Source organism: Drosophila montana, unplaced genomic scaffold (genome assembly GCF_035044405.1).
Source record: "Drosophila montana isolate Dmon_TW-CO22-7 unplaced genomic scaffold, ASM3504440v1 contig_3733_1, whole genome shotgun sequence".
Classification (NCBI taxonomy): domain Eukaryota; kingdom Metazoa; phylum Arthropoda; class Insecta; order Diptera; family Drosophilidae; genus Drosophila; species Drosophila montana.
The window spans coordinates 9,246,355-9,259,583 of NW_026998620.1; the positions used below are offsets into that span (position 1 = coordinate 9,246,355).

Sequence of the window (13,229 nt, forward strand, 5' to 3'; positions counted from 1 at the left end):
CCAATTCCTGGCTAACGCCTGCACCCGACAATGCCCCCAAAATGCCTACACCTTGCCCTATATATGGGGAGCATGGTGTGGGAGAGATGCTGGAGCAAGAGCACACCAATCGGACGACTAAACACAGATCTACATATCCAAGTGAGTGACGGCCCTGCCTGTGATATATATAAATATATATGGAAGTACATCTATCTATCTACATATATATATATATATATATATATATATATATATATTCTATGTAGAACTCGCCAGCGGTTTTGATCTCTTAGCTCTTTAGCTACTAGTTGCCTCTGGCTGCCAGAGTGTGCTCGGTTCAAAATCTGTTTTTATTTTTAACAAAAAAAGACGACAACGCACGTAAATTGGCGCAGTAGTCATGTATGTGCTACATATGTAAATATATGTCTATCTGTGCACGTGTGTGTGTGCGCGTGGTACAGTGTGAACTCTTGCAAAGAACTAGCCTATGTAAACAGTTAGTTGTTACTAAAAAAAATTGGGCTTATCAGACGAAATTCTTTAATTCAAAACAATCAATAATCTCGACATATATAATTTTTGAATGAAACTTTTAATATCTATCAAAATTTTATTTAATTATATTTCTAATTATGGTTTCTTGTATTTTATACTAGATTTTCACTGTCGCACCTTTGCAGATCTGCCTGTCATATATAAATAAGAAAAGTCTTCTACTCCCTATAGCTTGGGTCTTTTTCTTATATTGGCAATATGTGCTTGGACTTTTTGCTATGTTTTTGTGGAAACAAACGCGCGTACCAAAAATAAATCCAAACATTACAAAAATAACTAAAGAAAATTGCTCGCCGAGCAGAATAAGAAGAAGAAGAACCAGTGGCAGCATCAAAGATCAGCATGATGGAACTGGCCGCTAGATGCTGCTGTTGGCTGATGAATAATCCCTGCTGATCTCTGATGCACATACTATATATATACACGTGTATATATATATATATAGTATATATTTAAATGAGTGTGTGTTCCATTTGTGTAAGTCGTAAGTTGTTGTTGTCGTTGTTGTTGTTGCATGAGATGCTGCTGCCGTTTGTTAGTTTTAAGTTTTTGTTTTGATTTGCTTGGCCGCTGTGTTGCCCGTTTATGTGCTTCTTCTTTCTCTCGTTTTCTAATCGAAATGTGTTTTTATATCATTCAACTCGAAAAAGTGCAAATTTCAGGCTCCAATTTAAATGTTACACCTGTTTCAAACCAAACGCAAGGCACATCAAAAGTTCATTTCGTAAAATTGGGGCAGTTTTGGAAGAGAATACTTTATAGTAATTGTTGTTGTTTTTATTTTGTTTCGTTTGATGTTTTGTTTTTTTGCGGCACTTTTGTAGTGGTTCTTGCTAGTTTGATTTTATTTTTAAAGCACTTAAATTTTCTCAGGTTTTATTTTTTATTTCTATTTAGTTGTTGGACTGCCTGATTATGTCACGCTTGATGCTTAACAATTGCTTTTTATTTTATTTTATTTATTTTTTAATGCAGTTGCGTATTGCCTTTTCCTCAAAGCCAAATGCGTTTTCATTTACATTAATGTGAAGTAATCGTTAAACATGTATTTATAAGATTTTTCCCTATTTCAGACACACACACACAAACACGTAGAAATTATAAACAAATTCGCGACAGTTAGTGGGCCAGAGTGAGATAGGGGTAGAGAGCGAAAGATATCGAGAGGGAAAGAGAGAGAGAGAAAAGACGCGTGTAGAAACACGTACCGTTACACGTTAGGCAAAGGCCTCGACGTACGATGGGCGAGAACGATACACAACCGACAAACGAAGATTTGAATCTGTTTCTGTTTCAGATTTGGAAAATGCTCAACCGAGAAAAAATATCCCGAACGTTGTGGATTTTCTGATTGCTAGCATGTGGTATATTTTTAATTTCCCCAATGGCGGCGGCCCAAGGCGAAAAATGCTTTTTTTTTGTTGATGAGTAAATGGCAAACACAGGCGCTAGGTGGAGCAGCTGCGTGCGCATTCGATCAGCTGGCCACGGACAGGCGCAGTACTTACGATCTGTACCCAGAGAGAGAGAGAGAGAGAGTGCAAGAGAGTGTGTGTGTTTGGTTGGGAGAGGAAGCTGTGTAGGGAGCAAACGATGCAGTCATGCAAAGGAAAATGAAAAGGGGGCAAACGACGTTTACGCTCTCATTCGCTCACTCACTAAATAGTCATCGTTGTGATCGACAAAGTACTCCTCGAGAATCCAATTGTCGCCGGCGTATCGGTCCACGGGCATATCGCACAGTGCAACCAAATCGAATAGATTACGTTGCCGCTTCAATAGCTGGCAGCGGCTGACCTGAGCCATATCAATGGCCGCCTCCCCGTTGTCCCAATTGTTGTTGCCATTTGAAGTTGGCGCCGTCGTCTCCTGCGCAACATGCTGCCGCCGTTTATATTGTTGCTCCAATTGCCGAAAGTACTGAATCTTGACGAGCTTCTTTGATCGCCAGCCGACGCGACAGTCTACAAATTCTGTGTGTGTCTGCTCGGCCGCTCAATTGCCGTCGCAATGGCCACCACCACCGACTGGGCAGCCCGCCCCACCCAACGAGTGTTAATGTCAAATGATCAATTGAACGAAAATAACAAGCACACCCGCGACAGGCATTCCGAGGGCAGAGCAATTAATTTTACAGATTATCATCTACTCACGCCATAGGGCAGACGAAAAAACACAGTCGAAACGAATCTTTACGATGTGATCACATGTGTAGAATATACAAGTATTATGCGATCGCTCTAGTTTTCCTATGAACAATGTAAAAAACTTCATGTTTTCCTTATCAAATACTTAAGATTCTAGAGTTAACAGCCCCTTGGAACCTCTTGGAATGCAATATAATATATTAATATTATTGCAAAATGCTTTAGTTTTTAATGATTAGCTTCGATATGCAGCGTGAGATTGGGTTAGTTGAGTAGTTCTAGTGCATATTGTAGTTCATAAAAATAAATTAATTACGAAATTCTTTTAATCTATTAAGACCAAAAAACTAAAATGGAATTTCAAACGATTACGTTTAATTTTCTATTTAATTGCATGTATTTTTTGTGGCAAAGCAACTCATTGCAAGTGTAGAACCACAAAGAGAGTTCAGTTTGATTATATTTAGCTCGTCACTTTCTTACGAATGATTACAATTTAATCGCAAAATTAGCACAACGCCGCAAAAGATAAGACTCGGGCTGATGATGAGTGAGTGCAATGGCGCCCAGAGAGCCATTAAGAATATAGTGCGAAAAAAAAGAGTATTTTGTAGAGGTAAAAAACAAAACAAAAATAAGAGAGAACACGAGGCACCGGCGCAACAATATTGAAACAGTTGGTTTTTGGGCAGGTGTTGGATAGGGTCGAAAGGGGTTTCTGACAGCTTACAAGGTAATCACTATCGTGATCAGCAAAGTATTCGATGACAATCCAATCCTCTGTGTACGGCAGAAAGCGCAGCGAAGAACACTCCAGCAACAGATCGCGATAGTGATCGATGCGTTGCGGCACGGGCAGTTCACGCATTTTGAAATAACATGGAATTTGGGAGCTCTCAAATTGTTTGGCTGTCAGCTGGGACTTTTCCAAATAGCGCTTAAAAAACAGCATCGTATCGGGCGGTGATTTGATAACTGATTGAGGGGCACACTACACACATTAAAGATACAAACTTGCAAGAAATTTGGCAAGCAGAGAGCGAATACGCCAGCTGTGATTCTGATATGTGAGGTAAATAAAGTATATACTAAGAAAACTTGATCGATTATACATACATAGGTGTATGTGTGTGCATACTATATACATTTGTTTCTCAATAGTTTACCGTATTGCTTATTCTTTCTTTTACCATATTTAAATAATAACTTTTTTTTTTTCAGATTTTCAATTATTGTTTGATTGCTCAGCCCAAATCGTTCGTTTGTTTTGTTGGGTGTTGTTTTAGAAAATGAAAAGTTTTTACCTTAGCTTGCGATTGGCGATTGTTGCGCCCGCTGTCGCGCTCATCCTTGGCGCGATCGCGATGCCGGCGCCGTGAGCTGGAGTGTGAGGTCTCCTCCCTATAACGGTACTTATGCTGCCGCCGGCCAGTGACGGGCGATTTGCGATGCGAGCGCTTGGAACGCTCCTTGCGCCGCCGGGACGACGAGAGGCTGTCATCAAAACTGGAAAAAAAGATCAAAGAGGTAATTAATAAACGGGTTCACAAGCTTGCGAATTACTTAATACTTTAAGCATATACATAAATATATATATATATATATATATGTACATGTATAAGAAGTATAGATCCGACAACAGATGAATGGCCGTCCTTGACGCAACGCCCAGCACAACTGTCGAATTATTAGCGCATTTACGAAAAGTAGCCAGCCAAGAGAATTGGACAGCAAACGGAGTCAACATGGAAAGCTACTTAACAGCGCTAAGCTGGCTGCTGCTGTTGCTCCGCCTTCCCGTCGAGTTCTTGGGCCAAGCCGCTGAGCGTGTGCGTATGTGTGTGTGTTGGCGAATATGCGAATTTGCGTTACCAATCAAGTTAATCAACTTGGCCGGATGGCTGACTAGCTAGCTGGTTGGCTGTCTGCCCACCAGAGCACTGAGATATGCCTTTGAGAGTACGCTGTGAGATTGAAAAGTCGTCGGCCAAGTGGCAAGGCCTATGACACGGCACAAAATCCCCAACGTAAAAGCTTAAAGTACTAAGCTGAACCCAAAGGCAGAGGCAACCACTGTGCGCGAGGCCAGAAACTGTGTCAATAACAACAACGGTAGCCATATTACATCAATTGAACACACACGCACACCCCAACAACTAACGACACGCCCAAGCGAACTCCACATGCGGGTGGGCAGGCAGTCAGTGGCCGCCATGTAGCCAAGATCTTAGCATGAATCAGCAGCTGCTACGGCTACGGCCTGATCCGATTCGATCTGAGCGGAGATAACTGACCTAGGCAGGGGCTGCCGCCAAGAAGTGAAGACAAGACCGTATGCTAATAAGGTAAACACCGACAAGAGAGCTGCTCTCAAGAGACAAGCGAAATACGACAAAATTTTGAATTTGATTTTCGGTTTATTCTCGCCCACACGTGCTGCTGCCGCTGCTGCTGCGAGCGCCTCTAAATTTGGTCACAAAATTATGAGAACGCAACGAAGCTGAAAGTGACTTTGACTACAAGTACGTTACACTCAAACTCACACACACGCACACAGATGTCAGTGCACAGCTGCAGAGGCACATAGATACATAACAAAAAGCTCAACGCCTGCGCTCACTTTAAGTCAGCTTGAACAAAAACACAGTCAAGAAGTCAGCGCCCGGTTTTGTATGTAGGCTCAAATCTCTTGGCTCTTGGCTCTCGGCCAGCATCAGCCGCACAACAAAAGATCTTTGACTGGCGTCTAAGCGGCAGCATGTGCCTCTTAAGGCTGTAAGGTAGTTGATAATAGGAATATACAATCGAGAGTTGCTTAATAAGTATGTGGCTTAAGAACAATTTCCACAAGTCTCGAGAAATGTTCGAAATGACAAGAGAAAACATTGAATGTTTATAAATAATATAGTTAATTTTTAACAGCTGTTTTGTTAACATTTGCATTAGCTGTAGCACGCTATAGCTAACATTTACCGGATAAACATTTGAACGCAATGTTAAACTGACAAATATTAGCACATTATGTTAAGTTAAAAAACAAATATAGTAAATGCTTACAGCTGTGGCACCCTTGTTAATAACAAGATTGCTAGATTGAAAAATCTAACAGACATTTGTTATACCCTTGTGAAAGTTACCATAATTTTTCCATGCGCAACACAAAGGAGACAACTGCGACCCCATAAACTACATGTATTCCAGATCGTGTCCGTCTGTCTGCTTTTATGCGATTAGTCTCTCAGTTCTAAAGCTTTGAATAGATCCGTCCGACTGGATCGGACCACCTTATCATAAAGCTGCCATAGGAACGATCGGTCGAAATATAGGCTTTTGTAAGGAAAACTCTTTTGGTTATCAAGATATATTGACCAAAATCAGCATTTATTAGTTAAACTATGCTGCTTACATATAACAACTATTTTATATATTTCTATTTGATATATTTTCATAAAACTCAGCATTTACGAGCTTCGCTATTCTTACATATCTGCAAACCCGTAAGGGTATTAAATCTTCGGCGAGCCGAAGATACCTTAACTTTCTCGCTTTCAGTTAAGTTGGCGAAATTTAGCTAGCTAATTTTCAATCTACCCCCGATTGAAAGACTTATAGGCAACCATTTTCCAATACGTTGTATTTCTGGTCTGGATTTTGATTAATGACGCGATGCGTGCAAATTAGAACAACATTTATGGCAAACTTTAATTGGATATTAATGATGAGATGTCGATTTTGGACTTGTGAAACTGTTCGCACTTGTGCACACGAAAGTCAGGCTAACATTAAGTAGCTGCCCGATTTGGGCGGAACGTATTAAGATATTTTTGTTGTTGTATAAGGTAATTGGCCAGGCAAGTGATTGCCCTGAGGCCAACTGATTTTGGCTTATATAAATGTGAATACACTTCACGAAAAGCAAACATGAATTGCTCGTAGAACCAGTTGAATGGACGGCATATGTGTACTTCAGATTGTTAACGATCGAAGATACCCAGATATGCAACAAAAATACGAAAAATGGTTCATGGCAGATAAGATAAGATAAATAAAAAAAAACTATCAATAAAATCTAGTTACTATATACACAGAGTTTTATTGTGTAAAATAAAAATATATCTATAGACTTGATTTTGATTCCTACAAAACGGGTCCGCACTGCCTCAGTGCATTGCTCAGTGACCCATTTATCAATTTTAAATGATAAATTTATGCTTATTTGTGATTTCTATTAGGAAGTTATGGTTATATATTGGAATTGTGATAAGATACTGTTCTTAATGATGTAATAATATAAGGCAATATTCGATCGACAGACACACCCGTATTTATTTATACACATAGTAGTTTATATTTCCTAAGAGTCATGGTCAGCCAACGATCCGTTTTGAGGTTGCGATTTTCGCAATTAGTTCCGAGTTTTCACAAGTAATACACAGATTGTCCAGCCCACCCACTTTTCAGGGTAGATATTCTCATGGATGATTTATATAATATAAAAGCCTTGCGATCAGTAAATACTTGTTCGTCTAGAGTTCTTGCTTGGCCTTGACCGATTCTTTGAATTACACTTAATTAGCTTTTTATCAAGCAAAACCCCTTGACTGAATAAACATGTCTACAGCGACTTTGTCTTGACCAAGTTCCTGATATATGCATATCTTATGGCAAGCAAATTCCAGCTCATTTATGAGCAAAGAGTGTGTGTGTGCTTAATTAAGATGACAAATGTCTGCAAATTGACAATGGAATAAGACTTAATTCTGCACTTCATTTCAAAACTCCCTGAACGTTTTTGTCGGCGAAGTAAACGTATGTGAATCGACAAATGTGTGAAAAGTTTCTTTGACTCTTGCCAGCGCTATTGAGTTATGAAATTAATCATTCCAAAAACCAGTTTCTCGCATGATTTACATAGATCTCAGCACAGCTGAGACACTTTAAACCCACAAGCAGCAGCAGCAGCCGACAAACATTTGCTGCGTTGCGAGAAATTTTTATATATATGTATATGTATATATATGTATTGTATACAGATACATTTTGTTTGTGCTGACCCTGAAAATGCCATAAATACATTAAGCAAAAGCGTACCGTTCATATGTCTGTACCCCCATCCTTTACCCCACCAGCCAAGAAATGCATAATAAAAAGCGTTAATAATTTGTTATTATTGTTGCTTGATTTTCTGCTTCCATTGAACTGTGAACGCATGCGTCACTGTGAGTTATTCGGTACAAGAAACTAAGAGATGGTAGAGGAAAAACACTCGCTGGGAATACTTAGAAATGGTTTAAGCTGTTCAAGAAAGCAAAACAACAAGCACAAAGATGCCATAACATAAAAATAATTGTACGAGTTATTAAACTAAACAAGGGTAGAAAATAGTCAATAGTTATATATGGAAATACATAGAGAAAAACCTCGTAGTTCTTGTACTTCCACCTTGAAGCTAACATTAGGAGATCATTAATTTATTTTATTTCAAGCATATTTAGCATATTCCTATAGAACGGAATATAGAGACAATTAAGCAGCCCTCGTTTGGCAAGTCTTGAATAGCTTTATACGATTCTTTTTCAACGTATATATATATATATACACACATACTTTGATTAAAGTAGAGGTCAGTATTTTTTAAGTGAAACATAATGAGAAACCGGAATTTTTGGCTTGTGTTTGGGCTAAAAGCAAATCGATGACAACAACTCTTGCCAATGGTGCTAGCGGCTTTGTTGTTGTTGTTGTTGTTGTTCTTGCCATAAATGACACAAAGTGCCGTTACAAATATTGTAAAGAAAAAAAAAAGTTGATATGAAGAATGTATAAATAATACAAATAAAGCGTATTGGGCGCACAGGGCGCATGAGTAACGGCAATATGCAAATTGATCTGCGCGTCGATGCGAATCGAGGGCGTCGCGGCGAGCCTTTAGAGTTCGCCCAATGCCCAACGCCCGACGCCCAAGGTCAATGGTTGCGTCTGCGCAAACAGAGCCGACAAAAAAGCGACAGACAAGACAGACCGGCAATTCGAGCGAGCACATCAAACAAACTGCGAGCACTGTAAATAAAGCAGGCAGACAGATGTGACAGACGGCCGAGACGGAGAAACTGGCAACTGTTGGGTAGCTGCTTTGTGCGTCAGGGCGGCCGCTCGGTCATGTCAGGAGCAGAGCGCGGCGCTGAGTCAGCGGGCAAGTTGGTCTGGTCGCCGTTCGTCAGTTATGCAGGCGTTCAGTATTCAACCAGAGATCGCGCGCGTATGCGCGGTTCAATGAACGTAATGTAATGTATACCCTACACACACACAATACAATGTGTGCACACTGCTGCCCCGGCGGACAACAACGAAGCCGGCCATTACAGTTAACAAAAAAAAAGAAACAAACAGTTAAGCAGTCAACAAGCTAACTAAAATTTGGCAAATGGCCGCTGCTGCCCTCAGTTTCAGTCGTTGTTCGATCAACAGCACAAAATCTCAAAAAAGGAAGCAATGAAATTTTCTGAAATATACAACAACAGATCGCAAAGATTATACTATATTGCATTATTATTGTTATTCTTATTATTTTTGTTTTGTTATTTTAGTCAATCACCTTTGGCTGAGTGCATTTATAGGAAGTCAATAAAACCAATATAAATCATTGCGCATAAACAACAGCATTTCCCCAACTTGCGGTTTAACTGAGATTCTAAAAGCTGAAATGGCGAGGGGAATGGGTGCGGTGCGGTACGGTGCGGTGGGGTGGGGTGGGCAGACACTAAAAAACATTGCATGTGCAAATTTTCGGTCTGCCTTGCAGTTGTCGGAACTGCTCGAGAATAGTGAGCTCAAAAGTCAAGACAGCGTCAAGTCAACTTCATTGTTCTTGTTGTTGCTGCTGTTGATGTTGTTGTTGTTGTTGCTGCCGGCGGTAGTCGCATCGATTATGAGCGTATATGGACTATGGAGACAGGTCCGGTTTGTTTTGGAGCGCGATAAACGTCAGATAAACGAGCCCGAGAGCAAAACAGAAGCAAAAAAAAAATAGTAATAATAAAAAATAAAATGAAAAACCAAGACTACGGCATAGCTGAAGTATGGAGCCCCTCCCAAGACTTGAGTTCTGCCAACCCAACAATTCCCCGCCTAGGGGAAAGAGCAAGAAAAATACTTGACTACCTGGAGCAGCTGCTGACATAATTGCGGTCAAAATATTTGAAATCTGAGCTGGCAAACAAAAGTTTCAACTTAAAAAAAAAAAGAAGTGATTTCGGAAATTTTTAAAAGAGTAAAAGTAAATATGATTTCGTTTTAACTTTAAAGTGAAATACAAGATTTCATAAAGCTAGTTTAAAAATCAGTCAAGCAATCCTTTTAATATAATAAAAAAATATATATATGTTCATATCTGATTGAAATCCACTATCAATATCATGAGTTATGTTCAATACATAAATACGATAGGAATAACTCAGATAAGAATCTGTATACTAAACAACATGTATATATATCTTTATGTATGAACTATGCACAATTATATATTCCGATATCCACAAATTCAACTAATATTTGCTAAAGTTACAGACGAATTGTTTAGATAGCTGATATGGTAGAGAACCGATATAAGTAATTGCCCAAAAGCAAGCAGCCTATTAAGAACTTCTAATTTCCTAATTTGCTTAATGCATCATTTAGAATAAAATTCGCTGTTTTAAAAGCAAATTTGTTGATCGTAGGAACAACAAAATGATGTCAGTGTATAATAATTTATATGCTTCTCATAACAAGTTACCCCTACTTAAAGGGTTTCTTCGGATCAACCCAGATGCAAATGAGGCCAACAACAAAAAACAAAGAACGAAACAAATCGTTTGCACCAAACGAAGTGTGCCACTCCAGCTTGGAGGGCCGAACGTGCCGCTGGCGGCACGTAAAATATAAAAACGCTTTCAAGAGGTGCCCAAGCGAACCGTATGAAGCGGCGCTTAGCTTGCCTAATGAGTTGAGCAGCGGCTCCACAGCCGCATTCGTAAGTTTTATAAGTAGGGGCGGCGTGCTTGACCAAATTTGGCAGGGATCTTGAGCGGACCGAACGTCAACAATGTGAGGAACGACTTAAGTATAAAGTGGTGACAGAACGCTTAGTTAACAGCGGCAGCGCAGTGGCAGCAGAAGCGAGAGGAGCCGCCGATGAATAGCTGCTGGTCACCAATAGAGTCTAGCTTCAATTTCCGTATGCTGCTGCTGCTGACAGATACTCACTTATACTCACATGTCGTGGACCCCAAGTGCTCGGACCGACGTCGCGTCTGTTGCTGCTGCTGCTGTTGTTGTTGTTGTTGCTTGGAGCTCCTGAGATTGCTGTGGTTGCGGCAATTGTTATTGCTGTCGACATTGGCTGGCAGCAGCACACGGTCGGCATAGAGCGGCTTGGGGGCCCACGATGCTGCGGCCACATAAATATCCGTTCGAGGCGTAGGCGGTGTCTGCGGCTCGGGCGTTCCAGCTGCATAGCTATAGTAACCATCCTCGGGCTCATCCACTACCGAGAGCCGATGCTTCGTTGTCGATGTGTTCGTATTGCTATCGTCGCTATATAAATACTCATGCATGGATCGAGCATATTTGGCGCTCTTGCGCCGCAGCTGAGCTGGCGTCAACGGCGCTTTATTGTGACTAGTTTGAGTGCTCCTGAGTGCCTGCATCTCGTCGTGATCGGGCGTGGCGCGTATCCAGGAGCTGGCGGGCACATATTGACGCTGCTGCCTGTGGCTGTGCACCACCTTGGAGAAGTCGACGTACAGTGCCTCATCTGTGGCAGGCTTGCGCTGAAACTCATCGTCATCTTCGTCTTGGGGCGTGGCAGGTGCACCCACGGAACTGTAGAAACTATAGTTGCTTGAGGATTGCGAATAGGAGCGATTACGGCGGCCATAGAACTCATCCTCGAAGGGCAGTCCTTGTGGAAACTTCTTTGAGTAGGCCTTCTTCAACTTGGGCGAGTCATGCGAATCGCTGCTGCCCGTCGAGGAGGCACCGCCCTCGCCCTCCCCAGCAGCAGCAGATGTAGCTGTCGCTGAAGCGGCTGCGCGCTGTCTTAGGCTAAGCTTGGGCGTTACCGGCAGCTGTCGGCGCTGCGCCAGCGGCGTGGCCTTCAGCGTTATGAGATCATTGGGTTGCTTGCGCTGCGACTGTGTCTGTGGCTGCTGTGGCGGCAACGGCGCTGGATAGTTCTTGCTGGAGCGCTGTGTATGCCGTGCCGTCGGACAGTTCTCCTTGGCGCAACGCGCATTTGTGGCCTGGTAGCCGCGTTTCTGTGGGGAATTGGCGGATTGCTGGGATTGCTGCAGCGCCAACTGACTCGGCTTTCTGGATTGCACCTGAGCTGCAGGCGGCGCTGGCGCACGTGGCTTGCCATACCGTGAGCTCGAATTGGGCGCGGCACAGGTGTTCTCAATGCGCCTGATTAGCTTAGGCGTCAGCGGCTTGACGTTGCGTTGCTGCTGCTGTGGCTGCAATTGCCTATTGCTGCTGCAGTAGCTGCTGCGCCAGGGCTGCTGCCTGCTAAAGCCATTGCTTAGGCCCGGCTGCTGATTGAGGGAGCTAGACGAGGAGCAGGAGGAGCTCGAGACAGTGTTATTTTTTTGACTGTTGCCCTTGGCAGCTGTTGCTGTCTTTGTTGTTGTTGTTCTGCTGTTGGCACCATTGCTGCTCAGCGGTTGTCCAATCTGTTGGTTCATGTTGCTGTTGCTGTTGTTGTAGCCACAACTGCCACGTGGCACTCGAAAGGAGCTATATGGACGAAATCCGTTGGCGTATTGCTGTCCCACGATCGGCATTTTGTTAGCTTTTCGTTGTTTTACTCGTTGTTATTAAAATTCGTTGTTGTTTTTTAATGTTGTTGATGTTATCATTGACGATCGTTTTTGTTGTTGGCGTTAAAATTTAAACGACTGCTTGCATTTACTTTGAACGCGCGCGCGAAATTTTAATTCCGTTTTATTTTTTCCTTTCAGATCTTTATCTTTCGTATCTGCAACATTTGAAAATGGCGCAAGTTTTTTAAATTGAATTCTCAATGCTGTGCACACACGCTGACAAACCCAAGCAACACGCTACATGTGCCCATAGCCCCCTCTCCCACGGTCACATTGCTAATCCCTAATCCCCAACCCACCCACTCATTTCATTTCAATAAATTATCGAGCACTTTTTTTTTTGTGTAATTAACACGTTCTCATTGGCTTATGAATTTTGCTCGTGTCAGTCTGTTTACAGCATTGCCTCAACCCAACACCCGCTGCCCGATAGAGCCGTGCCACATGCTTGTTGTGGAACGATTGCATTTATGAGACTTCTTGCTGGCCGCATTTGTTGCTGTTGCACATGTCAGCATTGCGAAAAATTGAATTAGCTGTGAAACTAACCCTGAACCTAGCCGCGATTTTGTCTGCCTCCATGCCGTCAGCAAAAGCAAATCCAATTGACAAGTTCATTGATAGGACCCCGAGCAGAGCGACTAACCAGTTTACTTTGGCTTTATGCAATTTAAAAAAAAAA

At 41.9% G+C, this 13,229-nt stretch overlaps 1 protein-coding gene and 1 long non-coding RNA gene across 2 annotated transcripts; one reads left to right on the forward strand and one right to left on the reverse strand.

Moving 5' to 3' along the window:
- The first annotated feature begins 3,286 nt into the window (after positions 1-3,286).
- Positions 3,287-4,179, forward strand: LOC135436818 (uncharacterized). The gene is made up of 2 exons (XR_010437603.1): positions 3,287-3,759; positions 3,909-4,179. It is a non-coding gene; the product is annotated as an uncharacterized LOC135436818 (long non-coding RNA).
- A 6,748-nt stretch (positions 4,180-10,927) lies between these two features.
- Positions 10,928-12,508, reverse strand: LOC135437125 (formin-J-like). Its single transcript, XM_064694972.1, has one exon. The coding sequence runs from the start codon at positions 12,506-12,508 to the stop codon at positions 10,928-10,930; it is 1,581 nt and encodes a 526-aa protein (XP_064551042.1).
- Positions 12,509-13,229: the final 721 nt, after the last annotated feature.